The following is a 15,745-nucleotide window of genomic DNA, read 5'->3' as shown; positions in this document are numbered from 1 at the left end:
CAAAACTATGTTGAATAATAGTGGTGAGAGTGGACAACCTTGTCTTGTTCCTGATCTTAGAGGAAATGGTTTCAGTTTTTCACCACTGAGAATGATGTGGGCTGTGGGTTTGTCATATATGGCCTTTATTATGATGAGGTAGGTTCCCTCTATGCCTACTTTCTGGAGGATTTTTATCATAAATGGGTGTTGAATTTTATCAGAAGCTTTTTCTGCATCTTTGAGATTATCATATGGTTTTTCTCCTTCAATCTGTTAATATGGTGTATCACATTGATGATTTGCATATATTGAAGAATCCTTGCATTCCTGGGATAAACCCTACTTGATCGTGGTGTATGATCCTTTTAATGTGCTGTTGGATTCTGTTTGCTAGTATTTTGTTGAGGATTTTTGCATCTATGTTCATCAGTGATATTGGCTTATCGTTTTCTTTTTTTGAGACATATTTTTCTGGTTTTGGTATCAGGGTGATGGTGGCCTTGTAAAATGAGTTTGGGAGTGTTCCTCCCTCTGCTTCATAGTTTGGAAGAGTTTGAAAGGATAGGTTTTAGCTCTTCTGTAAAAGTTTGATAGAATTCACTTGTGAAGCCATCTGGTCCTGGACTTTTGTTTGTTGGAAGATTTTTAATCACAGTTTCAATTTCAGGGCTTGTGATTGGTCTGTTCATATTTTCTATTTCTTCCTGGTTCAGTCTTGGAAGGTTGTACTTTTCTAAGAATTTGTCCATTTCTTCCAGGGAAAACTGGACAGCTACATGTAAAAGAATGAAATTAGAACACTTCCTAGCACGATACACAAAAATAAACTCAAAATGGATTAAAGACCGAAATGTAAGGCCAGAAACTTAAAACTCTTAGAGGAAAACATAGGCAGAACACTCTATGACATAAATCACAGCAAGATCCCATTTGACCCACCTCCTAGAGAAATGAAAATAGAAACAAAAAGAAGTAAATGGGACCTAATGAAACTTAAAAGCTTTTTCACAGCAGAGGGAACCATAAACAAGATGAAAAGACAACCCTCAGAGTGGGAGAAAATATTTGCAAACGAAGCAACTGACAAAGGATTAATCTCCAAAAGATACAGGCAGCTCAATATCAAAAAAACAAAAAACCCAGTCCAAAAATGGGCAGAAGACCTAAATAGACATTTCTTCAGAGAAGATATACAGATTGCCAACAAACACATGAAAGGATGCTCAACGTCACTCATCATTAGAGAAATGCAAATCAAAACTACAACGAGGTATCACCTCACACCAGTCAGAATGGCCATCATCAAATAATCTACAGACAATAAATGCTGGAGAGGGTGTGGAGAAAAGGGAACCCTCTTGCACTGTTGGTAGGAATGTAAATTGATACAACCACTATGGAGAACAGTATGGTGGTTCCTTCAAAATTAAAAATAGAACTACCATATGACCTAGCAATCCCCCTACTGAGCATATACCCTGAGAAAACCATAATTCAAGAAGAGTCATGTACCACAATGTTCATTTCAGCACTATTTGCAATAGGCAGGACATGGAAGCAACCTAATTGTCCATCGACAGATGAATGCATAAAGAAGATGTGGCACATATATACAATGGAATATTACTCAGCCATAAAAAGAAATGAAATTGAGTTATTTGTAGTGAGTTGGATGGACCTAGAGTGTGTCATACAGAGTGAAGTAAGTCAGAAAGAGAAAAACAATACTGTACGGTAACACATATATATGGAACCTAAAAAAAGTGTTTCTGATGAACCTAGGGGCAGGACAGGAATAAAGATGCAGACGTAGAGAATGGACTTGAGAACACGGGGAGGGGGAAGTGTAAACTGGGATGAAGTAAGAGTGTAGCATTGACATATATACACTACCAAATGTAAAACTAATAGCTAGTGGGAAGCTGCTGCATAGCACAGGGAGATCAGCTAGGTGCTTTGTGGCGACCTAGAGGGGTGAGATAAGGAGTGTAGGAGGGAGACGCAAGAGGGAGGGTATATGGGGATATATGTAAACATATAGCTGATTCACTTTGTTATACAGCAGAAACTAACACAACAATGTAGAGAAATTATATTCCAATAAAGATGTTAAAAAAAAAGAAAGAAGAGTGATTGGAATTAAGTGAGCCAACAAGATCCTCAAGGTCTGTGTACAGTGGGAACTTATCACTCCTCAGCATTAATGACAAAGGTTGAAAAAGAGTGTCGCCAGAGCCTTGGCGATCCAGAGCCCTGGGTGATGGGGCATGCACAAGAGCTATAGTTGTAGGGGGATGAGCCCATTGATGATGTGTGACAACAAAACAGGAAGCGAGCAAGGAAAGAGATACTTTGGCCTCTTTTTCTTCCCATCCTTCAGTCTTCCACTGATGACTCTCATAGGCCAGAAGAGAAGGGGCCCCAGGTGACAGACTTGGTAGAGGTCAGCCCTGCAAGCTACCGAGTAAGGAAAAGGAGAGAATGGATCTGAGGGGACAAATGGAGAAAGACCTACATACACCACTTATATCAAATACCACATTTTTCTCGACTCTCTAATCTGTTCCATTTGGATTTGTCTTTTTTGCACCAATACCACTCTGTGTTTTTTTTTTTTTTTTACTATGGCTTTATTATATATGTTAATATCTGGTACAGTGAATTTAAAACCTTTCTCTTTATTGTTTTATAATTATCTTAGTTATTAGTAACTGTTAATTTTTCCACACAATTTTGAGATTAAACTACCCTATTGCTCCTAATATTCTGCTAGCATTGTATTAGAATTTTATGGTCTATAGAGTAATATGAAGGCAAATTTTATCTTTAAAATGTTAATATTTTCCTCCTCCATGAACATGATATTGTTATCCAGTTGCTTAGGTTTAGGAAAATCTTCTTAAAATTCCAAAGAGATCTCACACATTTTTTAAGTTAACTTAATCTGGAGAAAAGGAGTACTATTTTTTCAAATTTATTTGTATTTGTCTATTTTCTTATTACTTTCCAAGTAAATTATGTCATCCACGTTTGTTCATTTTTCTCCTTCCTTTCTCATACTTGTGCTACACTGAAAGCTTTATTTTCTTATTGTGTTAGATAAAAACCTTTAATTATTTAGATTTAAAGAGAAAGATTACAAAGATTTTTTTCTCATTAAAATGTTTATGGAGATTTTTATTGATAGTCTTTATCAAGATAAGGAGATCCTTCCAATTTCCATTTTCAAAGACTATAATCACAATATTCCTTGATATAATATTCTTAAGACATTAGAGTGTAATTTCCCCTTCATAGATAGTTTAAATTGATCCAGATTATATGATACATAACAAACACTGTTTCATGCTTTACTTTCAAGGAGAGGCAAGTCAAGTTGAAACCTATTCTTGCTTAGGAATTGTTGATTCCTGATGGTAAAAATGAGTTTGAACAAGCAGTCCTACACACTGGGTGAAGTTGCCACCTTCACATTTCTCTTGTGAGGGGAAATTATATTAGGCTTGAAAAATAAGCAGTTGCATGCAGGCATCCACTGGGGTGCTTACATAAGGTCCTGCTGGTTGCTATGTGATGTTAGCACATCTGCTAGTGGTTTCTGTGGCAGCAGGAACCCAGCTGATCCATGCACAGATCTACAAAGCATTTGGATGAGGTTCTTTCTGAAGGACCTGGAGTCCTTCTTAGACCCATGCTCTGTTCTCTGGGAACAAGTAAATGGGAAAATTTGAGATGCATTTAGTCATTCCATCTCTTTCATTACTCCTTTTCTTTGAGCTGCATAGAATGCTATCCAATGCTCTTGACCTTAGGTTCTTTTTATCCTGTCTGGGTTTTGTTTTGTTTTGTTTGTTTGTTTGTCTTTTTGGGGGGAGGAAGGATGGTTTTTGCTCCTTTTTCACTTCTTTCCTTACAGAGCAGTTAGCTTTAGAAGTTAAGAAAAGTAATATGTAATATGTATGGTAGGTCTCTATTACTTTAAAGAGTAGACTTCCTTCAACTTTCATTAGAAAGGAGGTAATAAACAGAAATAGTTATACGTGTGCCAAGTAGCAACAAGTATATGCTATTCATTCCTTTGGACTGATGATAATAGTAAAAAATATTGCCTATGTTCAAGATATCCCTAAAATAGAGTAAACTAATTGTTCCATTTCTAGATAGAGTAGAAGCCAAGATTATGCCCTAAGTAAATAAAATAACTCTGAAAATTTAAACAAAAATTTAATGAGTTGATTCATTTTATATGTACATATGTGTATATATGTTTGTGTATACATATTAATATGTTTCATTACTTTATAAATCATGAATATAAATCTCCCACACATATAAGATATAATTTCAGTGATTTTTAGCCCATATGTGTATGTTTAAGGGTGGGTGAGATACATTCAAAATACAGTACCTGGAAGGAACCTAGGTCTTTAAACAATTTTGAGAAGCTGGCTTACCATTCTTGAGATGCTTGCCTTTGGTCTTTCATCTTGTTTAAGAAAACTTTAAAGATAAATATTGAATTAGTATAAATATTATGTATATTTGTATTATAAAGAATAACAATAAACTAAACAACCATGTAACTGCAACCCATTTAAGAAAAAAAGACATGTAAATTAAACGAGGTAAAAGAAGAACAAAGTTGGTTTCCAAGGCTGGTGGGACAGCTTCATAAAGTTAAGGAACCAAGCTTCTTCTATTTTACTTGCTGCTCTATCTTCGGCCTCTTCCACTTCAAAGTCCGAGTTTTATCTGAGGTATAGCCATAGGATGGCCTTCAGTCTGGCTCTAAGGAGGAAGGGAAGGTGTGCCTCCTGAATTTAGGGATTGAAGAAAATTCTTTACAGTTCTGTTTATATTGCATTTACCAGAAATCAGTCCTATAGTCTCACCTGGCTGCAAGGAATCTGAAAATTGTAATCTTTGAGTTGTCCAAGTTACTTCATAAACACTGGATGTTCTTTCTAAGTAAGGAAGAAAGACAGAATTGTCTCTGTTAAGAGACAACTAGCAACTTGTATGGCAAGGAGTAATTAATATATTTTAGCTCTAGTTGTTGTAAATGTCTTCTTCTTTATCAGGGCTTATCATTTTACTTTCTCTATAATGTCTTTAGATATAAACATTATTAAATTTAATGGAGTTGAATTTAACATTTGCCATTGACATTTTATTCATAGGAATAAAAAGACTTTGTTCATATTTCAATTTCATGAAAAGTTTGCTGTTATAAAATGGTCTAACATTTGCATAGCTTTGGCTTTCACAAAGGATTAATCTTTGTTAATTTGATCCATTCGGGACACATTTGTGCATGGTGTGAAGTGGAGATTCTAAGGCTCTGCTTTTCCTGTGAAGTTGTTTCAGCACCATTCATAGAACAGTAATTCTTTCTTCATTGATTTGCAATCCTAGTCCTATTATGGATCAGGTTTCCATGTGTTTGGGTATGATATTGGGATCTCCATTTTGTTGATTTATCTATTTGTCTATATCAACACTAACTTCACAATTCTTTCAATTAGAGTAGCTTTATAATTAAGTCTTGATATCATTTAATTTAGGTTTTCTCACATTATTTTTCTTCTTCAGAAGAATCTTTGCTCTTTTTGACCCATTACTGTTCTATGTATGTTTTAGAGTCATCCTTTTAAGATTCATAAAATAAAACAAAACAAAACAACAAAAAAATAAAAAGTCAAAATTTTGACTGAAAGAGCATTGACTCTACAGAATATTTTGAATAGACTTGACTTTTTAATTTAAAAAAATTAAGTATTATTCAGAAAATATGATTTTTTGTATTAAAAACTCAAAAGAACATATGGTTAAAATATTATGAGTTATGTGTTTAAACAAATTGATTAATAAAAAATCAGTTATTAACATTATGTTTGTGAAATTGTTTGCTGGATGTTGATATTATTTGGGCTTGTATGTTATTTTTGTTTGTTTGTTTTTTGTTTTTTTTTTAAATAAAAGTTTTATTGGAGAAAAATAGAACCACCACTTACACAGGGAAAAGAGCACAAAAATTCAACTGATACAGAACTGAAAGTCACAATTATCCAATGTTGTTTGTGATTACTTTTCAATTTCTTAAACAGCTCCCCTCAATTTGTTTAATAGTCTCACCAGTTTTTTCAGCTGAAATAGCATCAAATTTTCAAAAAATTAAGAGCCTCAGGAAAGGGACCAGCTTTCAAGATAACAAAGGTGACACCAAGAGTCTCCTAATAGTACCAGTTCTACCTAAAAATTCCTTAAGAGTAATTATCGAGTCTGGTGGAACAGTCTTCCTATCACACAGACCATCAGGGATGACTTAGAACATTGACTTAGATGGTCCAGTATGGAGAGAGGGCAAACAAAATAGATGCATTTCCTTGTCGGATAAGCTCATGTAAGGAAACCAGGGAGGTGTTAAGAAAATACAGGCAATGGCTGCTCAAAAATAGTTAGGGAAGCATTCTAAATACCACATATTGTTGGACAACAGTGTGTAAGTTGATGCAATTATAAAGAAAACAGGCAACTTTTTAAAAAAATAGCTGGTCACAGTTCTTTGAGAACTCAAGAAAACAATCAATAGCAAACACAAGAGCCAAAGTCTCAGTTGAGGGTTAGGACCTAGGTATTCTTCCTAATGGTTCCAAAAATTAAGGAAATACACTGTTGCAAAAAGCATTAAAGCAGTTCTGATTTTTTTAAAAAATCAAAACAAAATTTCTGCTTCTCTTCCAAGATCAAGTCCCTTCAAAGCTTCAAGAAAAAACAAAAAAGGAAGCAAAACAAAACCCAAAACCCAAAAACAAAAAACCACTGATGGTAAAAGAGAAGACTTCTACTCACATTATCAATTTGAAAAACAATACTTTTGCTATTTTCTATGTATGAACAACCCTAGGACATTCCCCTGAAAAGTAGGTGTCCAGTGGCTATGAGAACTCTTTATCTTCAAGCAAGTTTGAAAGGAATAAGATCAGCATAATACAGAATTTGAAATTCCCAACTAGGGGGTGTGTGGGGGAAATGAGGAAGTATCTAGTTCTATCTAGGGCTTTAGGAAGTTAAAATAAGGATGATAGGAAATGCTTATTTCCTATCAAAAAGGAGAGTTGAGGTGCTTCCAAAAAAAACTTTGGTAGAGAAAATAGGAATGCTAAACAGGAAGCCTGTAACAATCTACAATTGGTCCAAGTTAAAGGCAAAACTGTCCAAACAACATAAAAGTCTAAAGGAAGTTGAAAACTAGTTTATGAATTTTTGCTCTTGTAAAAAGTTACAAAACACGTGGGTTTTGTTCTCTTTTGTGATGTTCATATTATATTCATTTTTAATATGAAGAAAGAGTTGGATTTTTCTCTCCTGCCATGTTCGTCTAGTACAATTGACCAGCAATTTTCTATTTCAGCTATTTTTATAAGTACCTGGTAATCAGCACAGTAAACTCAGGGCTGAACCATATACACACATCCCATGGGAACATTTTAGGATGTGTGTATACAAGACCATGTAAGCAACTATCCCTCTGCTTGAAAACTTGTTTCCAAATAAAATTTTTAAAAACATTCCTTTCAGTGTAACAGAACATTAATTAGTAAAATATCAGTAACTATGACAACTTACTTTTCTCTTCAAGGGAAATCACAAAACAGATGAACAACCAAGTCCAGAGTGGTTTTGCTATTTGATAAATACATCCAGAATTCTGTACAGTAAAAAAAGTTTGCATGCACTTTAAGTAACTTTAAATGACATTTCAAGCAAATAAACCTTTTGCTTCATAATTAATGGTGTATAAGAACCCCCCTCCTCTTTTTTTTTTAATAGCCATAGGGACCTCTTCCCCAGTTCCAAATAGTATTCATGAAGACCAGGTACTTTCTTAAGAGTTTTCTGCACATCATACTAAATAACATGCAAAGAGTTCAACAACATTCTTCTTAAAGGTAAGTATTACTCTTTAAATGGGCATGTTAACCACTGAAAAGTCACTCAACTATTTCCATTACACTGCTTCATTTGGTCATTGGTAGTATAAAAGAAGTCAAATAATAACAGGTTAGTTTATCCACTGGCTACTGCTTATGACACCAAATGCTCCAAGGCCAACATTTTATGCAATATATTTGTACTGGTTTGGATTTTCTTTATCTCTTTCCATGTAGTCCCAGTCAATTAAGGATTCTATTCTCTTCTTAAGATCAGCAGGCTTTACTGGAAATTTGAACTGGTTGTACACTTCTGAAACAAGGAGATTGTGGCTAAGTGTCTTTCTTATCTTCATAATTTGAACAATTGCAGCATCAATTTGATACTGTCTGTCTTGAAATACTTTCTGTAATGATTGCTTGTTCCTCAACCATTTCTTTCATCTGAATTTGATTGATCTTTATCCTGAAAAGTTTGTGCTTGAAATCATCATTACAAATGAACTTGTCACCATCTTCTATAGCTTTACCCTTTGGATTTTTCATCAGAACTCTAGCTTTGCCACAGGCCAATGACTGCAGTGTTCTCCTTAACTCTCCAGCCTCTATTCCTGTAGCCTGCTTGATCTCTTCTAAACTTAACTCTTCTCCCTCATTAAACATTAGCAGCACCAGTGATTGAAAAAGAGAGAACTGGAGTTCCTTTTTACCCTCTTTAAATTCTGCCTTTAGCACACAGTGTCCTAGGGTTGACTGCCACTGAAATTTCCTGCCACTATGTTTGCCTAGGTTAAAGGTCTTGAAAATCTCCTGAAGTTTTACCATCTCTGGTGGTAAATGAACTTCCATAGGCACATATGTTGGCCAATAACCCATCGTCAGGATAGTCACAGTTAATTCAATATTCCCAGGTACATTCTGGTTCTGCATATACTGTTTGAATTGAATCATGATGTCTTTAGAAAGTTCCATGTCTTTAAACATTCCTTCAAGTTCGCTGGTGAAAGCAGCTCCACATTCATGTTTAAGTTTGGACAGCATTGATTTTTCAGCATCCACAGATGCACTCTTCCCAACTAACAGGCGCTTGGCTAAATCTTTCTTACAGAAGGCCTCAAAAACATTCTTGCCATAGATGAATCTAAATATAATCATAATCTTATTCAACATTTTCTCAAGTTCTTCATCTGTAGCTTCTTTGTTGCCTGAGAGACGCTTCGAATCTGAATACTTAGCTATAAGTTCAGCAGGTTTTTTTGGTCTTTTGTTAATGAATGTTTCAAATGCTTCTTTCATGGCATTGATAAGTTTTTCATTCTTCAGGAAACAGATATCAGTTACATGGTCAACCTTATCTTTAAAAGCCAACAATTCTTGAACCATGGTTTTATCCTTTTCAGGATTAATTACAATAGTGCTACCAAATGCCTTAATGTATTAAATCCATTGCTGCACGGGAACCTGAATGCCCCCTCGAACTCTACTGAAGAGCTGATACAGGTGAGATAAATCTTGAATTCGGTTTTCATCAAGGAGTTTATTTAAATCTTTCTGAAGAATCGCTGTTAAGTGTTCACCTAGAAGTTGTTTTTCCACAGTAGCTATTAATGACTTTTGGGTGGTCTGATCTAAGTAAGTAATAAGTCTATCTGCTTCTTCTTCTAGACATTTGTTAACATGATGAAGATATTCAGGAACCTCTCTTTCCTGCATTAATTTTTGGCCTTCAGCTGTGTAGAGTTGGTTAGTTTCTTCCAAAAATCGTTGTTCAAAAGAATCCTGATAAATTTGCAAATCAGAGAGCATGCTTAAAAGGCTTCGGAGTAAACGTCTATCAATTGCTTCACTATTCCTTTCCAAAATGGAGGGTAGCATTGAATTCTGAAGAACGTAAGTCCTATCCAGAAACAAAAAAATGCTCCGGATCATGATCACTTGTCTGCAATGGTTTTGCCAACATCTATCGATCTTCTTTAGAAAAAGAACTCTATCCAATGAATCCTCTCTGAACTGATGAATTTGTGCTTTGATGTGATCGTTACCAATCTGTCTCAGCTGTTGGTACCAGTCTGCCGAAATCTTGTAAGAACAGAGATTTTCCACGGCCTGATAGAGTTCTTCTAAATTGTTCTTAATTGAAGCACTATTCTGGATTAGCTTCCACTGCTTTTTTCAGTTTCTGCCATGTTTCATCTGTGTAGCTTTCTGGTAATTTAGGCTTATCTTTAAAGTTCTTGATCACTAACTTCTTAGCAGAGCCAGGCTTGCTGTTAGCAAAGCTAGAGACGGTGGTAGAAGATTTGGCTAGGCCGTTTGCGTGATGCACCGAAGCCACAGAAGAGATTAATATACTCTCATTTTTAAGTTGCTGCTGCTGAGATGTTGCAGCAGTTCGTGAAGATGAGGAGGAGGAGGAGGATTCCTCAGCCATCTTCGCATCAAACTCTACAAACTCCAGGGTGTCTTCCAAACGCAGCTTCTTCTGTATCCCTACGTGCCTGGGAGCAGCCGCTGAAACCCCCAGGCAGGAGAAGGAGGAGGTTGAAGGGGATGCCGAATCCCTGGGTTGTAAAGGAGTGGAAGAGGACGGAGAGGTGGAGTCAAAGTCTTCTCTGTCGTTACTACTGTTACTGCTGCTACTGCTGCTGCTGCTGTTTAACTTTCTCGTCTTGGCAGAGGTGAGTGGTGGTGCTGGTATTACACCAGGGCGGAGTGGTGCTGGTATTACCATCAGTGGCAGATCTGACCTCCTGAGCAGCAGCAGCTGAGAGACTGGGGGAAGAAAAACCTGTTGGAAACATGAAAATAGCGGGGTCAACAGGCAGACGAGCATCAAAAACCTACGTTTATATGCCTGCGTGTGTATAGGAGAGAAGGTGGCAATGCTAGAGCGGGAAGGGAAGAAAGAGAGGAGAAACACAGAGGACGAGAAGGAAAGTGAAGGGGGCGCTCCAACGGGGGAATTGGAGGGTTTGGGAAGGAGGATAGGCTGACCCCAGGAGTGAGCAGAGCAAGGGAGGAGAGCGAGTGAGGAGACAGACAGATAAAAGGCCGTGCCAGCCCCCTCCCCTGCTTTTCCGTCTCTCTCCCCCCTTTCTGCAGGAGCAACTCAGTAAGTCTGTGAGGCTGCAGCTCCTCCTCCTTTTCTCCCTCTTGGCTTGTATGTTTAGGCTGATTGTATTGTACCAGTTTAGTTATTACCAATAAGGTTATCAGGAAATTTATTGTATATGTCTTTTGAGCATTTGTGCATACGTTTCTATTGATTATGTTCCTAAAGTAGAATTGCTGGATCATAGGCTATGTTTATTTTTAACTCTAGTAGAAGACGCTAAAGTGCTTTCAAATATCATCCTACCACTGTACTCTCACCAGCCATGAACATGAGAAATGCCCTGTACACTGCATTACACCACATTACACCACATCCTCATCAAAACTTGGTATTGTCAGCCTTTTTTATGGTTCCCATTCTAGTGAGTGTGATATTGCATTGTGTTTTGTTTGTTTGTTTTTTACGGTACGCGGGCCTCTCACTGTTGTGGCTTCTCCCGTTGGCCTCTCACTGTTGTGGCCTCTCCCGTTGCGGAGCACAGGCTCCGGACGCGCAGGCTCAGCGGCCATGGCTCACGGGCCCAGCCGCTCCGCGGCACGTGGGATCTTCCCGGACCGGGGCACGGACACGTGTCCCCTGCATCGGCAGGCGGACTCTCAACCACTGCGCCACCAGGGAAGCCCTCTGTCTGATAATTTTTACACACCGTTCTACCTGATTTTTTTTTTTACGCAGGCCCTCTGGGCAGCTGCTGGGGAATCTAGATCCCACCTCCCTGATGTGGCATTTCCTTTGAATGTGGAAGTAGTGGGTGGGGCCAGAAGGTCCATGGATCCAGGCAGGTCAGACCCTGCCAATAACAGTGGGATTATGAATGTTTTGCTAAAGCTGGCTTGTCGCCCAGAGGAGAGGGCACACAAGTGTTCCCATTAAGAAATGAGGTAACCTCAGAGGCAGTAGCCAGGTCTCTGAACTGAGCAAGTGGCTTAAGCCAAGATGCAGATGAGGCCAAGTGAGTGTGGGATATGCATATCTGGGTTCTGTACACCTTTTATGCTCTTGTCTACCACAGATGCCCTTCACAATAGTAATCTAATGAAGACAATGAGCCACAGTAAAGGCACAGGAAGGAAAGAGGAAAAGACATGATCTCAGTGGGTCTGACACCTGTGGTTTGACTAAATCATTTAGTTGCACATCAAAGGGAATTCTCTCAAAAGACAGGATTTCAAAATTCTCTGTTTTTTTTTTCCTGAGTTACCATGATTCTTGCTGCCTGATCCCACAATTGCTATTTCATTTTCCAGGTGTGATGGAGCCGGCATTTTCTTACGTATCTGGATACTCAGTGGTCATTCTCCTCTTACAGATGATAGTAATCACCTCAGGTAGGGATATCTACTTCTTTTTCATAGTGTGTCACATCTATAAAGAAAAATAGTGAAGGTAAATGACAGTGAAGAAAATGAGGAGGCTTTTTCACTGCTGTTCCTCAGATTCTACCCTTTCTGTTCTAGTTCTGAGGACAGAAATTAGTGTTAAAACAACCTATGATTATAAAATGTTATTTCAGTTTCTGTGTCTTTCTGAGCCCCAGCTCCGTGCTGCAATGTTGTGCCAAGGAGAAGAGACAGATACCTGGCTAACATCTATTCTCGGGAGATTCAAATTCTCACTGGAAAGTCATAATGAATAGATCCCTTATATTTAAGAACAGACCACGACCATTTCTGTGATGATATGAATTATAAGTTTAGTAGGACCTCAGATAAAGGAGAAGTTGGTGTGAGCTGGATCTGTTCACAAATTTTTCTTAGAGCAATAGACCTTAAGTCTGATAATTTAGATACCTTACAGTGAAAAGGATAAACACGCTTGACAGAGACAGGAATGAATTTGGCATAATCAAAAAGAGGAAAAACTAAGATTATGGGAGGAGCTTGTTATAGTTACCTATAGCTTCATAGAAAATTATCCCCCAAATTAGTGATTTAAAGCAACCATTTTATTATATCTCACATCCTGCTGGGCAGGAATTCTGGCCAGTGCTCAGCTGCCTGACTCTCCTGTTCCACGTGACATAGGCTGAGGTTTCTTCGTATATTCAGCTAGTGGGTGGAGTGTTCCAAAGGGCTCAAGGTGGCTTCATTCACATGCCTAGCACTTTGGTGGAGTAGGCTGGAAGGTTGGGATCCCCTGGGATTGTCGACTGACATGTTAACCCATGGCCTTTCTGTCATGATGGTCTCAGGGTTGTCAGACTTTGTATATGGCTGCTGACGGCTTCCAGAAAGAATGTGCAAAAACAAAACAAAGCAAAAACAAAACAAATGAGACCAGCTCATTTCTTAAGACAGACCCAGAAACTATCGCAGGTTGTCTTCTGCCATATTCTATTGAGCAAAGCAATATCAGAACACACGGTTTTAAGAGGAGGGGACATAGGCACTTTCTCTTCATGGATGGAGCATCAAAATATTTGTGGCCATTTTTAACTCGCCAAAAACTGATACTGAATAAAGCAGCTGGTGTATTTGATAAGTAAAGGCTGTTGTTCAGCAATAGCCGTCCACATCCCACCTCTCAATAGTGGGGATTATCCACATTCCTTTATTAAATCTTTACGGAGTGCCTACCACGTTCAGGCAATGCTTTGTGCACTGGGGATAATAAAGAGAATTTTTAAAAAAGATAGAGACTCTGTTGTTGTGTGGCTTACATATTAGTTGGTTATGAGAGAAAATAAAGACAGGAATTAAAAATATCAGGTAATGATACGTGCTACTGAAGATATGATTAGGGGAAATGCTAAGTGGATGGTGATAAAATTTTTCTCTAAGGAGTTGACATTTAAGCTGGGACCTGAGAGGTAAGAAGGAGGCAGCGATGGGAGGGTCTGAGGGAAGAGCGCTGCTGTCAGAGCGAAGATATCTCTGAGAGAAAAGTTCTGAAGTCAGAAAGGACTTGGCATCAAGAATCAGGAAGAGGGCTTCCCTGGTGGCACAGTGGTTGAGAGTCCGCCTGCCGATGCAGGGGACGCGGGTTCGTGCCCCGGTCCGGGAAGATCCCACATGCCGCGGAGCGACTGGGCCCGTGAGCCATGGCCGCTGAGCCTGCGCGTCCGGAGCCTGTGCTCCGCAGCGGGAGAGGCCACAACAGCGAGAGGCCTGCGAACCGCAAAAAAAAAAAAAAAAAAAAAAAAGAATCAGGAAGAAGGCCAATGTGTCCAGAGCAGAGGGACCTAGGTGAAGCATTCTCCTGCGGCCTTCAGAATAAATCCTGTCTCCGACTTCTTCCGCAGAGCACTTCACTGTGAGCAGCTCCAGGAGCCACCAGGTGGTCCTGGTGGGTGAAAGTGCTGAGCTCAGCTGCCAGCTGTCCCTGCCACAGTGTGGTTTCATGAGCACTATTCCCATCTGGTTTACCTGTACAAGGATGGGGAAGAACTCTCTGGAAAAAGTGCTCACAACTATATGAATTGCACAGTGCTCCTGAAGGACACCCTGGGAGACGGCAAAGTGACCCTCAGGATCCACAATCAGTATTCTTGATGGGGGGCAGTACCACTCTTTCTTTAAAGACGGTGACACCTGTGAGGAGGCCATCATGGATCTGAGGGTAGCAGGTAAGGACAGAAAAGAGTCATCTACACATTTCCTTGGTAATGCTACCCTGGACCACTTCCTGATATAGTTTGGATATTTATATATGTGCATAATATACATAAACATACACATGTAGGGACTTCCCTTGTGGTCCAGTGGCTAAGACTCCATGCTCCCAATGCACGGGGCCCAGGTTCGATCCCTGGTCAGGGAAATAGATACCACACACTGCAAATAAGAGTTCACATGCCGTAACTAAGAGAGCGCGCATGCCACAGCTAAGACTTGGTGCAGCCAAATAAATATTTTTAAAGATACACATGTACATACATACAGATATAAAAGTATTATATACATCAATATATAAATATTTATATATCCATATCTTCATTTTAAATGCTAATATGGTATATGCTTTGCTTTGCAACTTGCTTTTTTTTTTAAACATAATTGTGTAAACAGAAAGAAACTTCATATCAGTGTATGATTTTTTTCCTGTTCCTTCAATGGTTGCAAAGATTTCCATTGTTTGGATGATTCAGAATTATTTTACACGTATTCTACTTTTTTTTTTCACATCATCACCATTATATTTTATTATTTATTTTTTAACATCTTTATTGGAATATAATTGCTTTACAATGGTCTGTTAGTTTCTGGTTTATAACAAAGTGAATCAGCTATACATATACATATGTCCCCATATCCCTTCCCTCTTGCATCACACTCCCACCCACCCTCCCTATCCCACCCCTCTAGGTGGTCACAAAGCACGAAGCTGATCTCCCTGGGCTATGTGGCTGCTTCCCACTAGCTAGCTATTTTACATTTGGTAGTGTATATATGTCCATGCCACTCTCTCACTTTGTCCCAGTTTACCCTTTCCCCTCCCCGTGTCCTCAAGGCCATTCTCTAGTAGGTCTGTGTCTTTATTCCCGTCCTGACTCTAGGTTCTTCAGAAATTTTTTTTAAACATAATTGTGTAAACAGAAAGAAACTTCATATCAGTGTATGATTTTTTTCCTGTTCCTTCAATGGTTGCAAAGATTTCCATTGTTTGGATGATTCAGAATTATTTTACACGTATTCTACTTTTTTTTTTCACATCATCACCATTATATTTTATTATTTATTTTTTAACATCTTTATTGGAATATAATTGCTTTACA

The 15,745-nt window shown here is 38.4% G+C and overlaps 2 protein-coding genes across 2 annotated transcripts in view; both read right to left on the bottom strand.

Annotated features, from left to right (window-relative positions):
• Positions 1–7,860: 7,860 nt before the first annotated feature.
• LOC102983594 (cullin-4B-like) lies at positions 7,861–10,717 on the bottom strand. Its single transcript, XM_055083972.1, is given in 4 exon segments — positions 7,861–8,321; positions 8,323–10,070; positions 10,072–10,620; positions 10,622–10,717. Coding segments are annotated over 4 exon segments (2,613 nt in total). The 3' UTR covers positions 7,861–8,101.
• A 3,521-nt stretch (positions 10,718–14,238) lies between these two features.
• LOC102983876 (putative selection and upkeep of intraepithelial T-cells protein 1 homolog) overlaps positions 14,239–15,745 on the bottom strand; it is a gene marked incomplete at its 5' end in the record, with an annotated part of 47,022 nt that continues 45,515 nt past the window's right edge. Inside the window, 1 exon segment of the mRNA XM_007122723.2 lies at positions 14,239–14,396. Within this exon segment, the coding sequence (XP_007122785.2) occupies positions 14,239–14,396 (158 nt within the window).

The sequence above is a fragment of the Physeter macrocephalus genome, chromosome 4, assembly GCF_002837175.3.
Source record: "Physeter macrocephalus isolate SW-GA chromosome 4, ASM283717v5, whole genome shotgun sequence".
NCBI lineage: Eukaryota > Metazoa > Chordata > Mammalia > Artiodactyla > Physeteridae > Physeter > Physeter macrocephalus.
Note: the sequence above shows the minus strand (reverse complement) of the source record. Positions and strands in the feature narration are given on the sequence as shown.